This window comes from Myotis myotis, unplaced genomic scaffold, assembly GCF_014108235.1.
Source record: "Myotis myotis isolate mMyoMyo1 unplaced genomic scaffold, mMyoMyo1.p scaffold_m19_p_6, whole genome shotgun sequence".
In the NCBI taxonomy this organism is placed as follows: domain Eukaryota; kingdom Metazoa; phylum Chordata; class Mammalia; order Chiroptera; family Vespertilionidae; genus Myotis; species Myotis myotis.
In genome coordinates, this window is record NW_023416368.1 from 79,623,530 (window position 1) to 79,645,406 (window position 21,877).

The window sequence follows — 21,877 nt, forward strand, 5'->3', positions numbered from 1 at the left end:
ATCCTATCTAATAAAAGAGAAACATGGTAATTGGCGTACAACCGCTACCCTTCCCATTGGCTAATCAGCAAGATATGCAAATTAACTGCCAGCCAAGATGGCGGCCGGCAGCCAGGCAGCTTGAAACTAACATGGGGCTTGCTTGCTTCAGTGACGGAGGAAACCAACGCTCCCCGCTCCCCTCCTGCGGCTGCAGGCCTCTGAGCCTGCAGTTTAAGAAACATTGTAATGAATATAGAAGCTAAACAAAACCCCAGAAACCTGCTTTCAACGAGGCCGGGATCTTAGAGCTGGAGTTATACAGTGTTTCGATCATAGAACCGAAACAAACCAGATATCTTCTTTCAGCAGCAGAAGCCTCAGAGCTGGAGCCAGAGCTAAAGCTGGCCCAGAATAAAAAAAGAAAAAGAAAAAAAGGAGCAGTTGGGAGCTTCAGTTGGCCTGAAAACAGCTCTCAGCCCCTCACCCAGACTGGCCAGGCACCCCAGTGGGGACGCCCACCCTGAAGGGTGTGTGACCAGCTGCAAACAGCCATCATCCCCTCACCCAGGCTGGCCAGGCACCCCAGTGGGGACCCCCACCCTGAAGGGTGTGTGACCAGCTGCAAACAGCCATCATCCCCTGATCCAGGACACCCTTCAGGGCAATCCAGCCAGCCCCACCCATGCACCAGGCCTCTATCCTATATAGTAAAAGGGTAATACGTCTCCCAGCACCAGGATCAGCGGAGCCGAGAGGCCTCCCGGCACCAGGATCATCGTGACAGGGGGCAGCGCCCAAACCCCCTGATCGCCCTGCGGCTCTGTGTGTGACAGGGGGCGGGGCCACAACCTCCCTATCCGCCCTGCTCTGTTCGTGACAGGGGAAGGCGCCCCAACCCCCTGATCAGCCCTGCTCTGTGCCTGATAGGGGGGAGCTCCCCAACCCCCTGATTGCCCTGCGGCTCTGTGTGTGACAGGGTGCAGCGCCTCAACCCCCTGATCGGCCCTGCTCTGTGTGTGACAGGGTGCGGCGCCCCAACCCCCCCACCCCCACGGGCCCTGCTCTGTGTGTGACGGGGTAGAGCCATAACCTCCCCATCGGCCCTGCCCTGAGTGTGAGAGTGGCGGTACCCCAACCACCTGATCGGCCCTGCTCTGTGGGTGATAGAGGGCGGCGCCACAACCCCCCCCCCCATGGGCCCTGCTCTGTGTGTGATGGAGTAGAGCCATAACCTCCCCATCGGCCCTGCCCTGAGTGTGACAGTGGCGGCGCCCCAACCCCCTGATCGACCCTGCTCTGTGGGTGATAGAGGGCGTCGTCCCAACCCCCTGATGGGCCCTGCTCTGTGTGTGACAGGGGGCGGTGCCCCAACTCCCCTATCGGCCCTACTCTGTGAGTGACAGGGGGGAGCTCCTCAACCCCCTGATCGGCCCTGCTCTGTGCATGACAGGGGGGAGCTCCCCAACCCCTTGATTGACCCTGCTCTGTGCATGACAGGGTACGGAGCCCCAACCCCCGTGATGGGCCCTGCTCTGTGCGTGACAGGGGGCAGCGCCCCAACCCCCTGATTGGCCCTGCTCTGTGTATGACAGGGTATGGAGCCCCAACCCCCCTGATGGGCCCTGCTCTGTGCGTGACAGGGGGTGGCACCGCAACCTCCCCATCGACCCTGCCTTGAGTGTGACAGGGGGTGGTGCCCCAACCCCCCAATCGGCCCTACCCTGAGCGTGACTGAGGGTGGCATCGCAACCTCCCAATCTGCCCTGCCCTGTGCATGACAGGGGAAGGCGCCCCAACTCCCCAATAGGCCCTGCTCTGAGCCCGACCAGGGGCTGCACCTAGGGATTGGGCCTGCCCTCTGCCACCTGGGAGCAGGCCTAAGCCAGCAGGTCGTTATCTCCCGAGGGGTCCCAGACTGCGAGAGGGCACAGGCCGGGCTGAGGGACCCCCCCTCCCTGCCGAGTGCACAAATTTTTGTGCACCGGGCCTCTAGTCCTATATAATAAAAGCCTAGGTGGCGTCATGCCCTCGTGTGATGTCATCACAAGATGGCCGCCACAAGATGGCCAGCAGGGGAGGGCAGTTGGGGGCAACCAGGCCTGCAGGGGAGGGCAGTTGGGGGGCGAGATCAGGCCGGCAGGGGAGGGCAGTTGGGGGCAGTCAGCCAGTAGGGGAGCAGTTAGGCGTCAGTGAGGCCGGCAGAGGAGCAGTTAGGGGGCTATCAGGCTGGTAGGCAGAAGTGGTTAGAGGCAATCAGGCAGGCAGGCAAACAAGCAAGCAAGTGGTTAGGAGTCAGCAGTCCTGGATTGTGAGAGGGATGTCTGACTGCCCCTGTGGGATCAGGCCTAAACTGACAGTCGGACATCCCCCAAGGGGTCCCAGATTGGAGAGGGTGCAGGCTGGGCTGAGGGACACTCCCCCCCCCTCCCGCCCCGTGCACGAATTTTGTGCACCGGGCCTCTAGTCTATATATATAAAAGCCTAAGGGACCTTTATGACCAAACAACTAGAACAACCAGTCGACCAGTCAATAAGACACGCACTGACCACCAGGAGCAGACGCTTAACGCAGGAGCTGCTCCCTGGTGGTCAGTGTGCTCAGCCAGAAACTGGGCTCAGGGCTGGCAAGCTCAGCTGCGGCAGGGGAAGCCTCTCCCGAATCCGTGGCAGCGCTACCGAGCAGAGGCAGCAGGCGCAGTGGGGCAGGATGAGCGCGAGTGGCATGGGCCAGCCCTGGCTTGGGCTCCCTCTTGGCCGCCTGCCGCTTGGCGCACTGCTACATCTCCCCTGAGGGGTCCCGGATTGCGAGAGGGCACAGGCCATGCTGAGAGGAATCCCCCCCCCCCCCCCGCACGAATCCATGCACCGGGCCTCTAGTTATGAATAAAGCTGCCTGGAATGCTGTGTGTGAGTTCAGAGCAGCCCCCCTCTTCGTGGTTGGGGGTACATTGGGTGCTGTGGACCAGTCCACATGGACAGAATGAGGCCCAACCTTTGGTGTCTTGCACATTTTTGTCCAAGGATAGGGCTTACTTTTCTCTAAGGGGGACAGCTGTTGAAGGTTTTGAGCTGGAAGGGTGTGTGTGACAGATCCCCCAGGGGGAGCATGATTGGGCAGGATGAGTTGGAGGCCAGGAGGATGGAACTGACCAGGACCCTGGGGGAGTCTGCAGTAGACTGGGTGAGTGGCGTGAGACTTCTCTGGGCAGGTGGACATTGGGTCAGGCATGTGGGGGATACTGGGGCCAGAGATTCTCTCACAAGTGACATGTGCTGACAAGATGTGGCAGTGGCTGGTTGGACAGGAGACAGGGCAGCTCAAAATGAAGGCCGCAGCCAGAGCATCTGAAACAGGTTACTTTGGCTGGCACTGTGTGGCCCAGAGTCTGTCCCGCCCTCCCCCCTGGTCATATCAGTGGCTGGGCACCTCTCAGGCCAGCTGGGCCTGGCCTGTTCCAGGGCAGAGGGCCCTGCTGGCTCCTGCCCCCATGCCACTGCTCCTGGCTTTGAGGCTTCCACTCAGAGCTGGCACTGGCGTCTCCTCACTCTGTCTGCTGGCTCAGGGCACTGGTGATACGCAACACATGCTGCCCTCTTCAGCGGACCTTCCGTCTCTGCAGCTGCCACTTCCACACCGTCCTTCTGTTTTTACTTGAAAAGTGATGGCCACACTGACCATTCCACATCCTAGGTGACATTACCCTTGGGGTATCTCTTGCTTTTCCTCCCAGTTTTACTGAGACACAGTTCATATGTAACATGTAAGTTTAAGGTGTACAACATGATGATTTGAAGCAGGTATGTATTGTGAAACAATGGCCACAATTAGGTGAGTGAACAGCTCCAATACCTCATGGGCTTGTGCTTTTTTGTGTGCTTTTGCCTCTTCCGGAGGTGATCAGGCTGCTGTCTGCAGCATGGGGGAGCTTGCAGACTGGATGACCACGGGATTTGGATGACCTTGGCCACACATCTCATCCAGGACCCCTGATGTCTCCAGGGGCTGGCAGCTTCTCGCCAGTCGTGAGGTGGCATTCAGGGCCCCTCCACAGACACGCCCCTCGCATCTCCCCTCCTCTCCTGGGGTCCAAGCAGTGTCACATGCTGATTGACATGAACTGCATATGTGTATGTATGTGTGTGTGTATGACTGACACACACACATACACACCCAGTGTGCCTGTACCGCCTCTGGAGAGCTCTCTGGGGGGGCTCTCATTGTCATTTTTGCCTCCATTTTTAAAAAGCCAGTGTGAGGCCAGTTCCTTTCTTATATGAGCAGTGACTGGTTTTCAGACTCTTCACTTATCCTCATGTGAAAGCCGAGGCTACTGTTCCTTCTGTAGTTGAGGTGCTGGCGGCATGAGGGGCCTTGTGGACCTTGTGGACCTGCCCAGCTCGGCTTCAGGCTGACCTGTGGGGCTACATCTGGGTGTTTGGCTTTAATTCTTGCACCTATTGGACCGTTTCCAGTGAGAGAGCCTTTCAGACAGACCACCAAGGCAGTTACCTTTGTGTAATAGCATTTTGTTAAAAATGGGACTAATCCCATCCCTACAATACACTGGGTGGTATCTAGGGACATCTGTGGTTGTCACAACTGGGGGTGCTCCTGGCATTGAGTGGGTGGGGGCCAGGGATGCTGCTTAACACCCTACAGTGCCTAGGATGAGCTTCCCCCCACAGAGAATGACCTGTCAATAATGCCAAGAGGAAAATGTATTAGAAATCACATTCCTAACACACCACGTGCCCCTCCCTGCAGTGTGTGGTGAGGGAGGGGCAGCGAGGATTCATCTGGGACATGGGGTCACATGCACAGACCCACACCGCCTCCTGCTTCTGAAGCTCAGGTGGGTTTGGGGCAAGTGAGCTTTTGGCCTCTTGTACATTTTGTGGCCGAGGTGATTGTCTGAGGTAGGATGGTAGGGGATGGTATGGGGGTCATTACTACTTGATGACAGAACCAGTCATATTTATTCCATAAAGGTTCTGAGGTGGTTGATAAAAGTACCAGGGCCCTAGCTGGTTTGCCTCAGTGGATAGAGCATCGGCCTGTGGACTGAAGGGTCCCAGGTTCAATTCCGGTCAAGGGCACATGCCTGGGTCGTGGGCTTGATCCCAATAGGGGGCATGCAGGAGGCAGTCGATCAGTGATTCTCATCATTGATGTTTCTCTCCTTCTTCCTTCCTCTCTGAAATCAATAAAAATCTATTTTTTTAAAAAAAAATACCAGAAAGGCAGCTACAGGCAAGGTCCCTGCTTTGTGATGTGTCTCACTTGTGACTCAGGTCTCCCTGAGTGAGCTCAAGCGCCTGTGGTCAGTTACTCGGATGCGGATTGAAGACCTCTTGCTGCTGGGCAGTGACCCTGGGGGCCCAGGGAATCGTCTCTTCTCCAGGAGCTCCCTGTCACAGAGGCTGGTGACAGACTCCTGCAGAGAGACTCCCCACACAGGCAGTGGTAACGGTTCCCAGTGTCCAGAGAGGGGAGCTGCTGCCTGGGGCTCAGGGTTTTCTGGGCACAGGCCCGGTCACAGGTGGCTGTGAGCAGGTGGCACCATGGACAGAGGCACAACTCTGGCAAACACCTGGAGGTGGGTAGACGCAGGTCAACTCACAGAGAGTGCTGAAGATGAGCCTAGAGCAGTGATGGCGAACCTTTTGAGCTCGGCGTGTCAGCATTTTGAAAAACCCTAACTTGACTCTGGTGCCGTGTCACATATAGAAATGTTTTGATATTTGCAACCATAGTAAAACAAAGACTTATATTTTTGATATTTATTTTATATATTTAAATGCCATTTAACAAAGAAAAATCAACCAAAAAAATGAGTTCACGTGTCACCTCTGACACGCGTGTCATAGGTTCGCCATCACTGGCCTAGAGGGATGGGTTTGGCAAGTTTGGGATATTCTGAGCCCCCAAAAGGGGGTTAGGGGTTCAGTCTGTGAAAGGGGACCTGTGTTGTGTTATTGAGGGCCTGAGACAGTGCATTCGTAGAATTTAGAAGTTCTCTCTTGCTGTATACTAAAATCACCCCTGGCCTAGCTGGTTTGGCTCAGTGGATAGAGCGTCAGCCTGCGGACTGAAGGGTCCCGGGTTCAATTCCAGTCAAGGCATAGGCCAGGGTTGCAGGCTTGAGCCCCAGTGGAGGGCGTGCAGGAGGCAGCTGATCAATGATTCTCTCTCCCTCTCCCTTCTTTTCTGAAATCAAGAAAAAATATATTAAAATAAATAAAATCACCTCAAAACTTAGTAGCTGAAAACCACAAACACTTGTTATCTCTGAAGATTCTGAGGGTTCTAGCTGAGAGTCATGAGTAAAGCAATCAGCAGGGGCTGGAGGAATCCCTCCCAGGGTGGCTTCCTCGTGTGGGTGTTGGTGGGAGGCCACTGCAGTTGCTGTCCCTGTGTGTGTGTATGTGGGGGTGCACAAAAGTGGGCTGACCAGGGCTGTGAGAGGCTGGAGCAGGAAGAGGGACCAGGGGCCGCACTGGTGCTGGAGTGGGGCTGGGAGGGATCGGAGGCACTCCTGGTTGAATGGCATGTATTGAGACCAGGGCCTCATCTTGAGGCTGAGGCAAGGACACAGCCAGCTGAGTGGCCCCTTCCAGATGGTTTTCCTGACTCTCTGATTCGTCGAGGCAGCAGAGCCTCAGTGTGCCCCTCTCTGAGGTTGGGGGTCAGAGCACTCACCCTAGAAAAGCCCAGGAAGGTGGTTGTATCCCCTCATGCTGATGGAGGTAGAAATGAGACACAAAGGGGCTCGGTGATGCGCCCATCAGCATGGTTTCCGGAATAGAGATAAGAGTGGATGTGGTGGTGGGAGGGCAGAGAGGTGACACCCAGGCCTCTGGGTGGACATGGGACACAGTGCTGTGGTCACCTGGGGTAGAGCCTGGGGTAGAGCCTTCAGGGTGGCTTGATATTGGTTGGGTTACAAGTTTGGAGCCAATCAGAAAGGAGCTTCTTGAGGTGAGGATCCTGAATCCTGCGACTCGATTTGGTCCTCACTGCTGTGGCCTTAGATGCAGATACCAAACTGCTGCCCCCAAGGAGAGTGTTCTGGAGGGACTCATTGAAGACGAGTGGTGGGAGGTCGACAGACATGGTCAGGTTAGACAGGGACCCAGGCTGGGCTTGGGAAAGGGCTGAGTGAACTCCAAGGGAGAGGTCACGCAGCCTGACTCGGTAAGGCGATGGCAGCCTCTGGTGGAGAGACACGTAACTTCTACGGGCCTCCGAATCCTCACATGCAGCCCTGTTAAACTGACGCTCTGCTGACTCGTGCCCAGTGAGGTGGCCACTCACCTGTCACTGTGACCTGGCAGGACACTTGGGAGGATGGGCCTGCCTGCTGTGTGCCTGGGGGCTAAACACCCCGCATATGTCATTCTTCCCTTTTCCGTACCTCAGTTTCCTCTTGTGCAGAACAGGTGCAAGTGGGAGGATGACCAAGGCAAATCTCAGGGATGTGCTTCAAAGAGTGGTTGCCTGTTGGTCAAGTGTGTCCCATGTCTCCTCTGAAGACCGGCGAGCCACTTGGAGCCAGAAGCATGTGTCCCAGAGACTCTGCTACTGGTGTGCTGAGGGAGGGGACACAGGGACATGGCGAGTGTGCGAGCTGTTAGCATGTGGGCCTTGATCCCTGTTCTATCTCACTGGGCTATGTTGCATGTTGCAGGCACAGGTGAGAGCGGGAAGAGCACGTTCATTAAGCAGATGCGCATCATCCACGGGGCTGGCTACTCGGAGGAGGACAAACGGGGCTTCACTAAGCTGGTCTACCAGAACATCTTCACTGCCATGCAGGCCATGATCCGGGCCATGGAGACTCTGAAGATCCTGTACAAGTACGAGCAAAACAAGGTGAGGCCATAGCCTGTGGGGAGGTGCCACCTGGGCAGCACATGGGCTGAAGGGGATGATGGGGCCACAGCTGAGCCCACACACTCTGGAGGAGCCCCAGGTTCCCCTATCAGGCAGCTGTACCTGCCCCCATTCTAATGGACTGGGAAGCCAGCCGACAGGTTAGCTGCCCTGGCGTGAGCTGTGCGAACTCCTGGTTTCTAGTCCCTCAGAGGATACCTTGTTCTACCAGGCGCTTTACACACCACATGTGGCCGTCTTGGTGAGCCCATGGAGGTGGCACTTCCCTCTTGTGGTTTTTGTTGTTGTTGTGTTTTATTTTTTGTTTGTTTGTTTTTAGTAACAGCTCTGTTGAGATGGAATTCACATACCACAAAAGTCACCCATTTAAAGTGTGCAACTCGTTTTTAACATTCACAGAGAATCATGCACCCTCGCCTTTATTTAATTCCAAAACATTTGCATCTCCCCAAAAAGATGCCCTGGCCGGTGGCTCAGTTGGTTGGTACGTCGTCCTGTACACCAAAAAGTTGTGGGTTCAATTCTCAGTCAGGGCACATACCTAGGTTGTGGGTTCAATCCCTAGTCAAAGCGCGTACGAGAGGCAGCCAGTAGATGTTTCTCCTCTCCCTCTCTCTCTAAAATCAATAAACATATCCATGTGTCAGGATTTTAAAAGAAAGATACTCTGTCCCCATTAGCAGTCACTCTCCATGTCCCTCCCCAGCCTCTGGCAACCATGAACCCACTTCCCATCTCTGGGGATGTGTCTGTTCTGGGCATTTCACATGAACGGAATCACACAGTGAGGTCTTTTGTGTCTGGCTTCTCTCTCTGAGCATTGTTTTCAAGGTTCACCCACATTGTAGTGCGTGTCAGTGCTCCTTTTCATGGCAGAATAATAATCCAGTGCATCGATGGGCCACATCCGCCCACTGATGGACATTTGGTGGTTCTCGCTTTTTGGTGCTGTGACATCTGTGAACAAGTTTTATTCTCACACCTTTTCTCATCTCTCCCGGGCCTGTACTTGGTGGCACCTGCTCTCCCCAGTGGCTGCCCTGCCAGCTGTGCACCCATGGTTCTCACTGGTGGCCTCTTCGCCTTTGCTTTCATAGATCTGTTTGCGGAGACTTCTCACATGCCCAGAAGTTTTCCTTGGGCTAATGCATGGCATGGAGTCAATATCTGTCAAAATATGGCTTAAATTAATTAATTTACTTTTAGGCTTAAGAATGCCAGTCAGCCAGATTTCTAATATGCCTCTGATAGGTGTGTTCTTACCTTTACCCCAATGCACAGGTTTTCAGGGACCCCTACCAACCCCACCATCCTGGCTGTGGGGCCCCATGTGGGGTCAGCTTGAGCCTCTGGCCCATTGGGTCTCGGTTTGTAGGATCTCTTCCAGCTAAGGCCCAGTTCAGAGTCCAGTTCACACTTGGACCATAGATGACCATCAGCATCTAGGACAGAACTGGGCAGACTACAGCCTGTTGCTATAAATACAGCTTGATTGGCACATGCCTCCCCCGCCTGCAAAAGCGCCCTCCTACATAGGGGGTCATGGTGGCCTGGCAGGCCCTGCTCCAAAGTGCCCCAGTCTTGGGTTTGCTTTGAGACCTGGCACTAAGGGACACTCGCAGCTGGTCATCCTTGCTCTTTCTCCCTCGTGTTTACACAAAACTAGAGTTTATGGTTCTGACTCTGGTTGGCTGGTGCGGAGTGTGGCACATCCTGGGACGAGGGATGCACCCCTTGTGTCCAGGCCGTTGGCAAGCCCATGGCCTTTCCTCCTCCTGCCCTCACAGGCCAATGCGCTCCTGATCCGGGAAGTGGACGTGGAAAAGGTGACGACATTTGAGCACCGGTACGTCAACGCCATCAAGACCCTGTGGAATGACCCTGGCATCCAGGAGTGCTATGACCGGAGGCGGGAGTACCAGCTCTCCGACTCTGCCAAATAGTGAGTGAGGCGCTGCCCGCCTGCCCCGCCAGAGCATGGTCTGAAGGTCACGTGGGTCCTAGTCAGGGTCCTGGGAAAGAGAAAGGACCTTAGGGGAAACGGAAGCAACCTGGAAAAAGGGTGGACTCAGTTAATGACACTGTGAATATTGACTGGTTAGTTGTAACAAATGCACTAAATTAATTGAAGATGTTCGTGGTAGGGAAGGTGGGTGTGTGCTGGGAATTTCTGTTGTGTCTCTACAACTTTCCTGTGGCTCTGAAATGACCCTAAAAATAGTAAATTCATTTCTGAAAAGTCCCCGTCTAGCCGGGCAGCCTCTCTTGGAAACCCTGGCACTAGTTCTCTAGAGTGGCATCCTGGGCAGCTCTGTTAGAGTCCCTCCCAAGTCTTTCCCTGATCAGCATCATTATGTCCCATGAGACCCAAAGAATGACCTGCCCCTTCCTGTCCAGGTTGGGGGTGGGGAGGCCTTGTTCCATCTTTTCCCGAGTATTCCTGGCTGTTTCAGGTGAGACCCCTGCAGGCCCCTCCTGGTTGCTTGGGATGTCCCCTCCCCTCGCAGCCTGGCCTGAGCAGCCCTGTCCCTGCTCTGTTGCAGCTACCTGACCGATGTGGACCGCATTGCCACCTCGGGCTACCTGCCCACCCAGCAGGACGTGCTGCGGGTCCGTGTGCCCACCACCGGCATCATCGAGTACCCTTTTGACCTGGAGAACATCATCTTCAGGTGCCTGTGCCCTGGTTTCCTGGGAGTGGTGGCCTTCCAGGGAAGCCTGGGGCTCTGCAGGCTGCTGTGCGGGCTGTTCGTTCCCAGACCCAGAGCTCCTGTGGTGGGGGCAGCAAAGATCCTGGTCTTTGCCCTCAGGGAGCTTCTGATCCAGGATGGGAGATAAGATTTATGAATAAGTAACTATCTCCAGTTTCAGAGTGAGCCAGGCCCCAGTGACTGTGGTGGCTGGCCAGAGGTGGCCGCGGGGAGACGGCCTGTTGGTGGGGCCTTTGCAATGGAGTGTGTGTGAGAGAGGGTGCTGACTTGTGCAGGAGTGGGTGGGTGGTCTGGGGTTCCTACCAGAGCAGGGGTGCTGTGGGGCAATTGAGGGTTCCTGCAAGCCCCTTGTCCAGCTGTGCCCTCATCTAGTTACACTGTTGTCTGGTTGTGTGACCAAGAAGGCAGGCCAGCGGCCTTGGCACCAAGCTTATGGTCTGGCACTGATCGTAGCTCAGGTGTCATTGAAAGATGGCCTAGTTGGCCTGATGTGTGAGAAGGGCCTGGCCCCAAAGGGCGGACCTCGTGTGGAGACCTGGCCCCCGGGGGCCCAGGTTTTAGCCCAGCTGCACTGGGGAGGCTCATGTCCCAGAAAGGCTGTGACCCCAAACACTTTGTCCCTGATGGCATTCCCCAGACCGGCTGCAGCTGCCATCATGTGCCTGGCATCCGAACCAGGGCTCTTGGCCTGTCACCACCCTCCTGCTCTTCATAGTCACCCTGGCATGTCCGCCGTCCACCTGTGCTTGTTGGAGTCTCCTCTGCGAAATCCCCACCAGGTGGATTTGCCTCTGCTGGCCATGGTGGCAGCCTGCGTCTCAGCCCGTCCCTGGGGCCATTTCTGTCTGAGCCCTGCCTTCCACACAGCAGTGTGTGTCTGTAGGAGGCGGCAGCTGTAGGAACACCTGTCTTCTCCAGTTCAGGTTGGGGGCTTGAGGGCTGCTTTCCCTTATAGCCTTTGTCTTCCTTTTTAAAAATAGAGTCTTTTCTTACTATAAAAACGTAGGGACCCTGGCCAGTGTGGCTCCGTTGTTTGGGCATTGTCTGTGCACCAAAAAGTTGCTGGTTCAGTCAGGGCACATGCCTGGGTTGCGGGCTCAATCCCTGGTAGTGGGCGTGCAGAAGGCAGGTGATCGATGTTTCATTCTCCCTTCCTCTCTCTCTAAATATCAATTGTAAGAAATCTTTAAAAACCTGGGTAATTCAGCCCTGGCTGGTGTGCTCAGTGGGTAAAGCGTTGGCTCGTGCACTGGAGGGTTATGGGTTCAGTTCCCAGTCAAGAGTATGTACCTGAGTTGCAGGTTCCACCTTCGACCCCAGTTGGGGCTTGTGCAGGAGGCAACCCATCAATGTCTCTCTCACACTGATGTATCTCTTTCTCTCTTTCCCTCTTTCCCTCTTTCCCTCTCTTCCTCCTTTCCTCCCTTCCACTCTTTCTAAAAATCAATGGAAGCCCTAGCCAGTTTGGCTCAGTGGATAGAGCCTCGGCCCATGGACTGAAGGGTCCTTGGTTCATTTTCAGTCAAGGGCACGTACCTTGGTTGCAGGCTCAATCCCTGGCCCTGGTCAGGGTTCATGTGGGAGGCAACCAGTCGATGTGTCTCTCTCACATCGATGTTTCTCTCCCTCCCTTCCACTCTCTTTAAAAATCAATAGAAAAATATCCCTGGGTGAGGATTAACAAAAAAGATAAATAAATATCAATGGAAAGAAATATCCTCGGGTGAGAATTAACAACAGATAAAAGAAATCCCCTGTAACTAACCCTGTCTCTCAGACATCGTCCCTAGTCCCGCGCCCCCCCCCCCCCGCCCCCTTTTTGTTTCTGGACCTCTTGTTTTTTACCTGCTTCTCATGCTGGATAGTGAACTTTGCAGCCTGCTGTGTTCACCCAGCAACAGGACACACAGCTTCGCTCTCGGTGGCTGTCCCTTTGTCCCCTCACAGTTACTGACGCGTGTTCGTCAACGGAGGCCGCGACTAGGGCAAGTGTGTTATAGACAACGCTGCATTACGACCAGTGAGGGAGGGTGTTTCCAGATGCGGGATGTGGGGCCCACATTGCGGGTCCCACTGGGTTCGCACCTCATGTCCACACACAGTGCCTGTCCCCTGGGCACTTTATTTTTTTTTTAATATGTTTTTATTGATTTCAGAGAAGGAGAGAGAGAGAGAGAGAGAGAGAGAGAGAGAGAGAGAGAGAGAGAGAGAAACATCCATGATGAGAGAGAATCATTGATCGGCTGCCTCCTGCATGGCTCTTACTGGGGATCGAGCCCACAACCTGGGCATGTGTCCTTGACCGGAATCGAACCTGAGACCTTTCAGTCCAGTCTGCAGGCTGACACTCTATCCGCTGAGCCAAACTGGCTAGGGCTCCACTAGGCACTTTAGACCAAGGGCTCCTGTTAGACAGAAATCAGATGTGAGCCCTGTTCCCACAGATCTGGGGGGGCTCTGATGGCTCCTGCAGATATGGGAGACCCTCAGGGCTCTAATGGGTATTGGGGCACTCATGACTAACTGATATTGGTGTACTCTTGGGGCTTTAGTGGGCATTGGAGTGTCTGTGACTCTAGCAGACAGAGCCATGCTGGTGGGGAGGGCTTGCTGGGGGAAGTAGTGCTATTTGCAGAGCCCAGCACTGAGCCCCTGTGGCACGCCTGTCCCCTGCAGGATGGTGGATGTGGGAGGACAAAGGTCCGAGAGGAGGAAGTGGATTCACTGCTTTGAGAATGTGACATCCATCATGTTCCTCGTGGCCCTTAGTGAATACGACCAAGTCCTGGTGGAGTCGGACAACGAGGTGAGACGCCCTGCCCAGCGCTTGGACTGCCAAGGGGAGGGAGGCCCTGGGTAGCAGTGAGGGGCTCCCCTACTCACCAGCCCCTGGCCCTTCTGAGTGCTCTGGATGAGGGCGGCTCCCAGGGCCTCATTGATCCCGGAGCCTTCCCTCTACAGAACCGCATGGAGGAGAGCAAAGCCCTGTTCCGGACCATCATCACCTACCCCTGGTTCCAGAACTCATCAGTCATCCTCTTCCTCAATAAGAAGGACCTGCTGGAGGACAAGATCCTATACTCCCACCTGGTGGACTACTTCCCCGAGTTTGATGGTGAGTCCGGGGGATCCTTGCCTTTCTGTGCCTCATCCTCCCTGCATGGCCCGCGCAGAACCAGGAGATGTTCCAGAGCCCCCGAACCTGACCGGACCTATCGGGGAGGCGAGCTAGGTGTCTCCAGCACAACCCTTAACCTCTTTGGGCCTTGATGCCTCATCTGACATGAGGAAGGTGGTTCCCTCAGGCCTGAGCATGGTTAGTGAGGCCAGAGCTTCCCGTGGCCCCGCACTGTATTCTCATTGCTTCCTCCAGGATCCTCCCAAGCAGAAAGGCTTTGTCCCCAGGGAGAGCATCCTCTGTGGGAGGGGGCACCTTGCAGTCGGTACACAGCAATAGGAGGGACACGCTGGAATGTTCAGCTCCCAGTCCACCCGCAGTGGCCTGTCCCTGATTGCCCACACAGAGTGAGAAGTTCATGTGGGCTCAGTGGCCCGGCCATAAGGAGGAGCGTGGTGCTGGGAATAAAGAGTGACCCAGGACAGCCATCCCATCCCTCCCTGGATCAGCTGAGCTCCTAATGGAGGGCAGACAATTCCTGTGTGAACCATCCCAGTTTTCGGCACCCCCACTCTGTTGTGTGTGAGCTGTAGCTGTCTGCCCCAGGGCGCTCAGCCACTCCCTTCCTCTAAGGCAGGTGCTTGTTAGGAGAGCAGGGATCATGGATGGGACATCTCCCTAAGCGCTACTGCCTGTGAAACACAGTGTGCAGCCTTTGAGTTGGGGGTGACAGGCTTGGCCTGACCGGTCATGGGTGGGGCCTTGTGATCTGGGCCATTGGCTCCTGCCCTAAAAACCTGAGTGAGGCTTGGCAGGGATTAGGGTGCTAGGCTCTGAGCTCAGTCCTCTGGGCCTCTTGAGGTGTGTGAGGGGTGTGGGGGGTGGGAGGGGAGTGTTGGTGGGGCAGACAGGACCTCAGTTGCAGGGAGAGTAGGAGGTTAGCTGGGAAGGGACAGTGGAGATGATGGACCAAGACTTAGGGTGGGTGCAGACCATAGACAGGAAGGACCAATATTGTGGGCAGAAGCCTCTGGGCAAGGGTGTGGACAGTTCGATGGACAGCCAGGCTGGGGTGGCAGCTGTTTGTATGTGCAAGGGTGTGTGGATGTGCATGTAGGTCTGGGCACATGTGTGTGGATGCATGCCCGTGTGTGGATGTGGGTGTGTATTTGTAGTGCAGTGTGAATGGAATCCGGTGAAGTGAGGCTGGAAGGAAGGTTGGCCCCAGTTTGGAGGTGGTGGGAGCATCCTGTGTGCACAGCAAGTGGTGGTCCCAGCTAGGTGGGGCCAAGGGCCAAGTGGGTGGAGATGAGTGAGGGGCTGTACAGACTCCATGCACACCCTCACGCAGAAAGCTGCCTCGTTTCAGACACATCTCAGCCCTGGAGCCTGTGGCATAAGCTGCCCTACATGGCTGACACCCCAGTCCCCGTCCCTTGTCCCTTGCACGACAGGCCTGGGCCGCCTGACTAATCCGCCTCACCTCCCCCAGGGCCTCAGCGGAATGCACAGGCTGCCCGGGAGTTCATCCTGAAGATGTTTGTGGACCTGAACCCCGACAGTGACAAGATTATCTACTCGCACTTCACTTGCGCCACTGACACGGAGAACATCCGCTTTGTCTTCGCGGCCGTCAAGGACACCATCCTGCAGCTCAACCTGAAGGAGTACAACCTGGTGTGACCCTGTGGGGAGCCCACGGGACAGACCCTCCTGTGTGATGATGTGACAGCGGCTTTGACCGCAGAGGAGCTGATTTTTTTTTCATATTTTTAACAAATGGTTTTTATTTCACAGTTATCAGGGGATGTACATCTTTCTTTCTATATACTTCGTGCACCTTCTCACCTTTTGTCAGCGGCACAGGCTGCCTTTTTCTGGCCTTGACTGTGGCTCGCCTTTTTCTAGAAAAAAAAAGGAAAAAGAAAAAAAAAGAAAAATGAGACAAGCGGAGATGAGACAAACAAGTGCCCTGCCCCCAGCGCCTCCAGGCCTTCCTTGGCCCCTGACCTTGGCCCCAACCCCTTGGGGTTGCACCTTCGGCCACCGGCCACCGTGGGACAGAACCGCCCAGCTGGCCCTGGTCCCTTGATGTGGGGACGTGGGGACGTGGAGACTGACTGTTCTTTCTTCCTTTTTTTAAGTTATTGCCATCTTCACGACGACGCTGTATTTTTGCTCACTGGACTCCAAGAAGTGGGGGTGGGTGGCTCCCCCTGTTGCCCACCCTGGGAAGTGCCTAACCATTTTTTTATTTTATTTTAAAGGAAAAACAAAAAGTATAAGGGCTCCTCTGCAGTGAAGATATCTCTGGACCCTGTCTCAGCCTCCGGTGGTTGCCTGGTCCTGGGCTTGAGGGGTCCTCTGAGCTGTGTCTCCAGGGCCATCTGGCCTGCTTGGAGCTCTCCCTGTGTGCCTGAGGGTCATGTGCTCACCCCGGCCGGAGAGCGCCCGTGGGAGCCCACATGGCCCGGGAGTCAGGAGAGGGCCCACTTGGATGAGAGTCATTTTTGCTTTCATTCCATTTTGTAGCCAATTTGGAAACGGTGGTGACTGTGGGCTGGGGACTTTTTCCGAATATTCTCAGGTCTGTTCCCACGAAGCAGAGAGAGGTTGAGGGCGAGTCCTGTGGTGGTTCCCAGGCGCAGTGGCCGCCGTGGCACGCACTTGCTAACCCCTGGGAATCAAGCAGGCAGCAGGGGCACTTTGCCCAGAGCTGTTGAGGGTCGCGTGGGAGCCAGCAGCTGGCACCTTGGCCCTGGGTGGCCTCCCGGCCATGGTCATGCATCAAGCCAGAGCCATGGGCTGCCTGGCCTAGGTCCCCCTCCCAGGGGGACTCTGAGGGCGGGCACAAGCAGGGGGCTGGTCTTTTGAGGAGAGGGAGTTGGTTTTTCATCTGATGTAGACTGAACACTACAGTGTTTGTTTTGTTTTGCACAGTGGAAGGGGAACGGGCCCACTACACCTGGACCCTAAAGTAGCAGTCTGTGTGGCTGCTCCTTTTTGGGGCTATTGACAAATGCAAAAGAAACAACACGAAAATCGAACCCACCCAAAGAGCCAGTCCTGGGTGGCTGGCCCCTCCTTCCTCCTCTCCCCATCCCACCAGAAGGACAAAACCAGGAAGGCCCCAGGGCAATGGGGAGCCAAAGACAGGCAGAAGTTGGGGGTGGCTACATTCCTGGTAATCAGCTCCATCTGGGGGCAGAATGAGCTGGGGATCCCCAGCTTCTCGGCCAATTTTCCAAAAAGGGTCCTTTTTGTGCCATGTGTCTATTTGAGAGGGTCGAACATAACCCCATTCTTGCCCTCAGTTGGGGGAAGCAGGTGGTACTGCTGGCGGTGGGCCTGTGCGAGGACTTGAGGTCCTCATAGGGTGGGCATCTTGATGTCCTAGCACCTCTCAAGGGTCCAGATCACAAAAAGGGAACTGGATTGGACTCTTGAGAGGTGCATGAGCATGTGGGGGAGGCACCGGGAGAATAACTCCTCTTAGAGAGGAGGCAGTGTGCCAAGCATCCCACAGCCCAAGGCTGGCTAAAGCCCCCAGCCCCTCTCCCCACCCCCACCCCCTTACTGGGCCTTCTGGAACACCACAGGCCTGGCCCCACTCCAGGAGCTGAGGGCAGGGCCAACCCGTGTCCCGGGGGGAATCCAAGACCAGTTCTGTGCCAGTGCCAGCCGGGGCCACAGGTCCCGGACCCATGCAAGGTTGGTCAGTGTCTTTGATTTTCAACCTGATGAACTCCTCCTAATGCTTTCTCTCACGTGCCAACCTCCCAGCTCCTCCCACTGTGTCCGATCACCCTGCAGTATAGCCATTCCCCGGCATCCAACTCCTTGAGAGACCTGAGACATCTTAGTGCCAATGCCCCTAGCGGCAGTGCAGGAACTTCCGGCTGGTGGGGTGAACACTGTCGGGTTATACTTGTATATTACACAGTCCTGATTTCAGACGATTTAAACCTTAACCTATTTAAAAAAATATTATATAAAATGCTGTTTTTAAACCTTTTGTCATTTGAAATGCATGTATTGTCACGTGTGCTGGGGGATGGGTGCAATTAGCTCGATGCCAACCTATGGCAGAAGCTGTCCTGTCCAGGTGGGTGGGCGGCAGGCTCTGCTCAGTGTGTCGGGGCCCTGACCCCTTAATCCAGAGATGCCTGATGGAAGTTGACTTTTCATATCTTTCTCCTGAAATGAATTGTTTTAAATTGGAATAAATCTTGTTCCTAAATGCTGCAGCCCCTCTGGCTTATTTCCTGTTGCTGGCCACAGGGATGGGTGGGGGGCAGCGGAGGGGCCCTGAAGGTCCCAGGGGTGTCACCTGGTCCCCAATGGCTAGCCTGGCTCCTGGGACCTTCAGACTGGAATCTGAGCTCATGGCACCCATTGCTATGACTTCCTTTGGCAGGCCTTCCGTCCTGGGCTGGGATGGGGGCACCAGGGCCCTGCTCTGAGGTCTGAGTGCTGGAGCATCCTGCAAGGGAAGTACCTCCTGCCCTGGCTGGGTTTATTAAGAGTGTCGTCCCAACGTGCCAGGATGCTGGGTTTAATCCCCATTGAGGGCACATAAAGAATCAACCAATGAATGCATAAATAAGTGGAACAATTCGATGTCCCTACCTCCCTCTCTCTAAAATCAAGGAAAGAAAAGCATCTTCTTGTTGTGGGCAGAGACCGACATGCCGCTCAGTCGGAGATAGGAAGACAAAGCCCCCGCCTTTCTGTAAACTGAAGATGCTGGACAGCAGGTTCTCTGCAGCCTTTTGTTTTCAGTTACTTTTTCCTTTTCTAAAAATTTTAATCGTAAAGAGATAACAAAATTTACCATCTTAACCATTTTTTAGTGCACAGTTCAGTGGCATTAAGTATATTCACACTGTGGTGTGACCATCCCCATCATCTATCTCCAGAACTTTCTCGTCTTCCCAAATTAGTGTTCCCATTAAACCAGCGGTTCTCAACCTGTGGGTCGCGACCCCTTTGGTGGTCGAACGACCCTTTCACAGGGTCGCCTAAGACCATCCTGCATATCAGATATTTACATGACGATTCATAACAGTAGCAACATGACAGTTATGAAGTAGCAACGAAAATTTTATGGTTGGGTCACAACATGAGGAACTATTTAAAGGGCCAGAAGGTTGAGAACCACTGCATTAAACACTAATCCCCTGGCACCCACGGACTGCTTTCTGTCTGTGGATCTGACTCCTCTAGGGACCTCCTGTGAGTGGGATCACACAGTATTTGTCCTCCTGTGTCTGGCTTATGTCACTGAGCACCATGCCCTCAGGGTTCGTCCATGCGGCAGCAGGTGACAATGCCCTTTCTTTTTAAGGCTGAGTAGCATTCCCTTGTCTGGATGAACCGCACTGTCCATTCACCCATCCATGGACACCTGGGTTGTTCCCACCTTTGGGCATTTGTGGGTAATGCTGTGAGCATGGGTGCACACAATTCTATTGTGGAATTTCTGGGTCGTATGGAAATTCGATGTTTAACTGTTTTTAGGAACTGCTGTTCTGCTTTTCACGGTGGCTGCCCCATTTCGCATCCCCACCAGCTGTGTAAGGAATTCCAACTTCTCCCATCCTCCTCCAGTTATGTTTACTCATTCATCAGCGGGATATGCCTTGAAAGCCCCCTGTGTGCCAGGCACTGTCCTAGGCATGGTAGATAAGGGCGGGGGGTGGGGGGGGAGACCCAGTTCTTGTGACAGAGCAGGGAAGTGGGATGAACGATAGTGGCCGTTTCAGACAGGCTTTTCAGGGACGGCCTTTCTGAGGGGACATGAGGGAAGGAGCCGTGCTGTGGCCCGAGGGGAGGGCTGTGCCAAGGCCCTGGGACAGGACTGTAGCGGGAGGAACAGCCGGGAGGCCCGTGTGGCTGGCACAGAGTGAGTGAGGGAGAGAGGGAGGAGCGGACAGGGAGCGGACGGGGGCAGGTCGTGCAGGGCCTTGTGGTCAGGAAGGGGATTTAGGGTTTTATTCTGAATGAGGTGGGTGCTCTGGAGGGCTGTGGCCAGAGGGAGGGTGAGACCTGCCTCGGGGCCTCACGGGCGCGCTCTGGAGCCTGCTGTGGGGAGGACAGACGGGAAGGGAGATGCAGGACCTGACTGGAGTGCCCACGGGTGCCTTCTAGTGGTCGATACAGGGAGGACAGACTTGGGAGGAGGCGGGGCCGGGGGCGAGAACTTGGGACCCTGTTGGAGGGGACGGAGGCGTTCCAGGTGGAAGAGGATGGGGCTGGACTAAGTGAAGGCTCAGGAGGGAAGGGAACCTGGTTGAGGCTGCCTGTGCATCTGGACGTCACCCAGACTTCATGCCCTCGATGGCCAGCTGGGGCCGCTCTCGTGCTGTCGCACTTACCTGCGGGCTCTACCAGGCATCCACTAAGAGGAGTCCTGTCATCACCCAGGTTCCACGTGGGAAACCGAGGCAGGAAAAAGCCAGCCCTTTGCCCTGATGGTAGACCAGCACTTCCTGGGTCTTGGCACCAGCTGCAACCTGTCTAGCCAGGTGGGGTTGAGGCAAAAAGATGTGGAAATGTATGGCCCTTGTTTCAAAATGAGGATAATTTCGGCCTGGCTGGCGTGGCTCAGTGGTTGAGTGTTGACCTATGAACCAGGAGGTCACATTTCGATTCCCGGTCGGGGCTCATGCCCGGGTTGCGGGCTCAAACCCTGGTGTGCAGGAGGCAGCTAATCGAGGATTCTCTCTCATCAATGATGCTTCTATCTCTTTCTACCTCTCCCTTCTGCTCTGAAATCAATAAAAAAATATATTTTAAACAATTAGGAGAATCTCAAGACTAAAAACCTTCTGAGCCAGGGTCTTATGTCCAGGAAGCCGGCCCTGCTGACCACCAATGGACACTTCATCTGTTTCCACCTTCTGGCTCCTGGGAATAAGGCTGCTGTGAACACGGGTGTGCAAGTACCTGTCTGAGTCCCTGACTCCTATTCTTTGGGATGCATACGCAGAGGTGGACTTGCTGATGGAGACTTTTTTGTCTTATCCAAATAAATAGCTCATCAGTTCATAAAAGGAGGGGAGGCCTCGCCTGTGTGGCTCCGTGGTTGAGTGTGAACCTATGAACCTGGAGGTCACAGTTCCATTCCAGATCAGGGCACCTGCCTGGGGTTTTAGGCCCGATCCCCAGTAGGGGGTGTGCAGGAGGCAGCTGATCAATGATTCTCTCTCATCATTGATGTTTCTATCTCTCTCTCCCTCTCTCCTCCTCCTCTCTCTGAAATCCATAAAAATAGTTTAAATAAATAAAAGGAGGGGGTGGACCTTTGTATCTGAGCCTTGGACCACTCCTGGGGTGGGGGTGGGGGCGTGGCTTTGGGTGTGGCTATGAGCAGGGTCCAGGGAGGGACACAACTGTGGCCTCAGGGGCAAGTAATCCCATCAGCTGAGGAGTGGGAGGGACTTTGAAAAAGTGTAAATAGCCAATTCTCTATTAAAACATAAGGGACATTAATATATATATATTTTTTTATTGATTTCAGAGAGGAAGGGGGAAAGGGAGAGAGAGGTAGAAACATCAATGATGAGAGAGAATCATTGACTGGCTGCCTCCTGCACGCCCCCTACTGGGGATCGAGCCCGAAACCCGGGCATGTACCGTTGACCGAAATTGAACCCGGGACCCTTCAGTCCACAGGCCGATGCTCTATCCAGTTTGGAATATAGCTCTATCCAAACTGACTAGGGCTATATTCACGTTTATGCTTTTCTCTCTGTGTGTATGTGTTTCAAACATGCACACAAGCCCAGCCGCCGTGGCTCAGTGGTTGAGTGTCAACCTATGAACCAGGAGGACATGGTTTGATCCCTGGTCAGGGCACATGCCATGGATTGCAGCTCAATCCCCAGTGTGAGGTGTGCAGGAGGCAACCGATCAATGATTCTCTCATTATTGATGTTTCTGTCTCTCTCCCTCTCCCTTCCTCCCAAAAAAAAAAAAAAAAAAAATGCCTCCCCCCCCAAAAAAACACGCACACACGCTCACCCTGGTGCTTCCTAATGAACTAATATGTGACAATGTCCCCCCGCCCGGTGCCTGGCCGGTGGCAAGGAACAAGTTTGCCTTTTGGGGAACTGAAGGGAGTTTTGTTTTGAAGTGGGAGAAGTGCAGAGAGGCCCAGCCCAGCGGGCA

The 21,877-nt window shown here is 54.8% G+C and overlaps 1 protein-coding gene across 1 annotated transcript in view; it reads left to right on the forward strand.

The window, feature by feature from the left end:
- Positions 1-17,952, forward strand: part of GNA11 (G protein subunit alpha 11) — a 29,390-nt gene extending 11,438 nt beyond the window's left edge. The window contains exons 2-7 of the mRNA XM_036313822.1: positions 7,671-7,855; positions 9,664-9,818; positions 10,420-10,548; positions 13,264-13,393; positions 13,549-13,702; positions 15,198-17,952. Coding sequence (XP_036169715.1) covers positions 7,671-7,855; positions 9,664-9,818; positions 10,420-10,548; positions 13,264-13,393; positions 13,549-13,702; positions 15,198-15,388 — 944 coding nt within the window. The 3' untranslated portion in view covers positions 15,389-17,952. The remainder of the gene's footprint in view (positions 1-7,670; positions 7,856-9,663; positions 9,819-10,419; positions 10,549-13,263; positions 13,394-13,548; positions 13,703-15,197) is intronic.
- Positions 17,953-21,877: the final 3,925 nt, after the last annotated feature.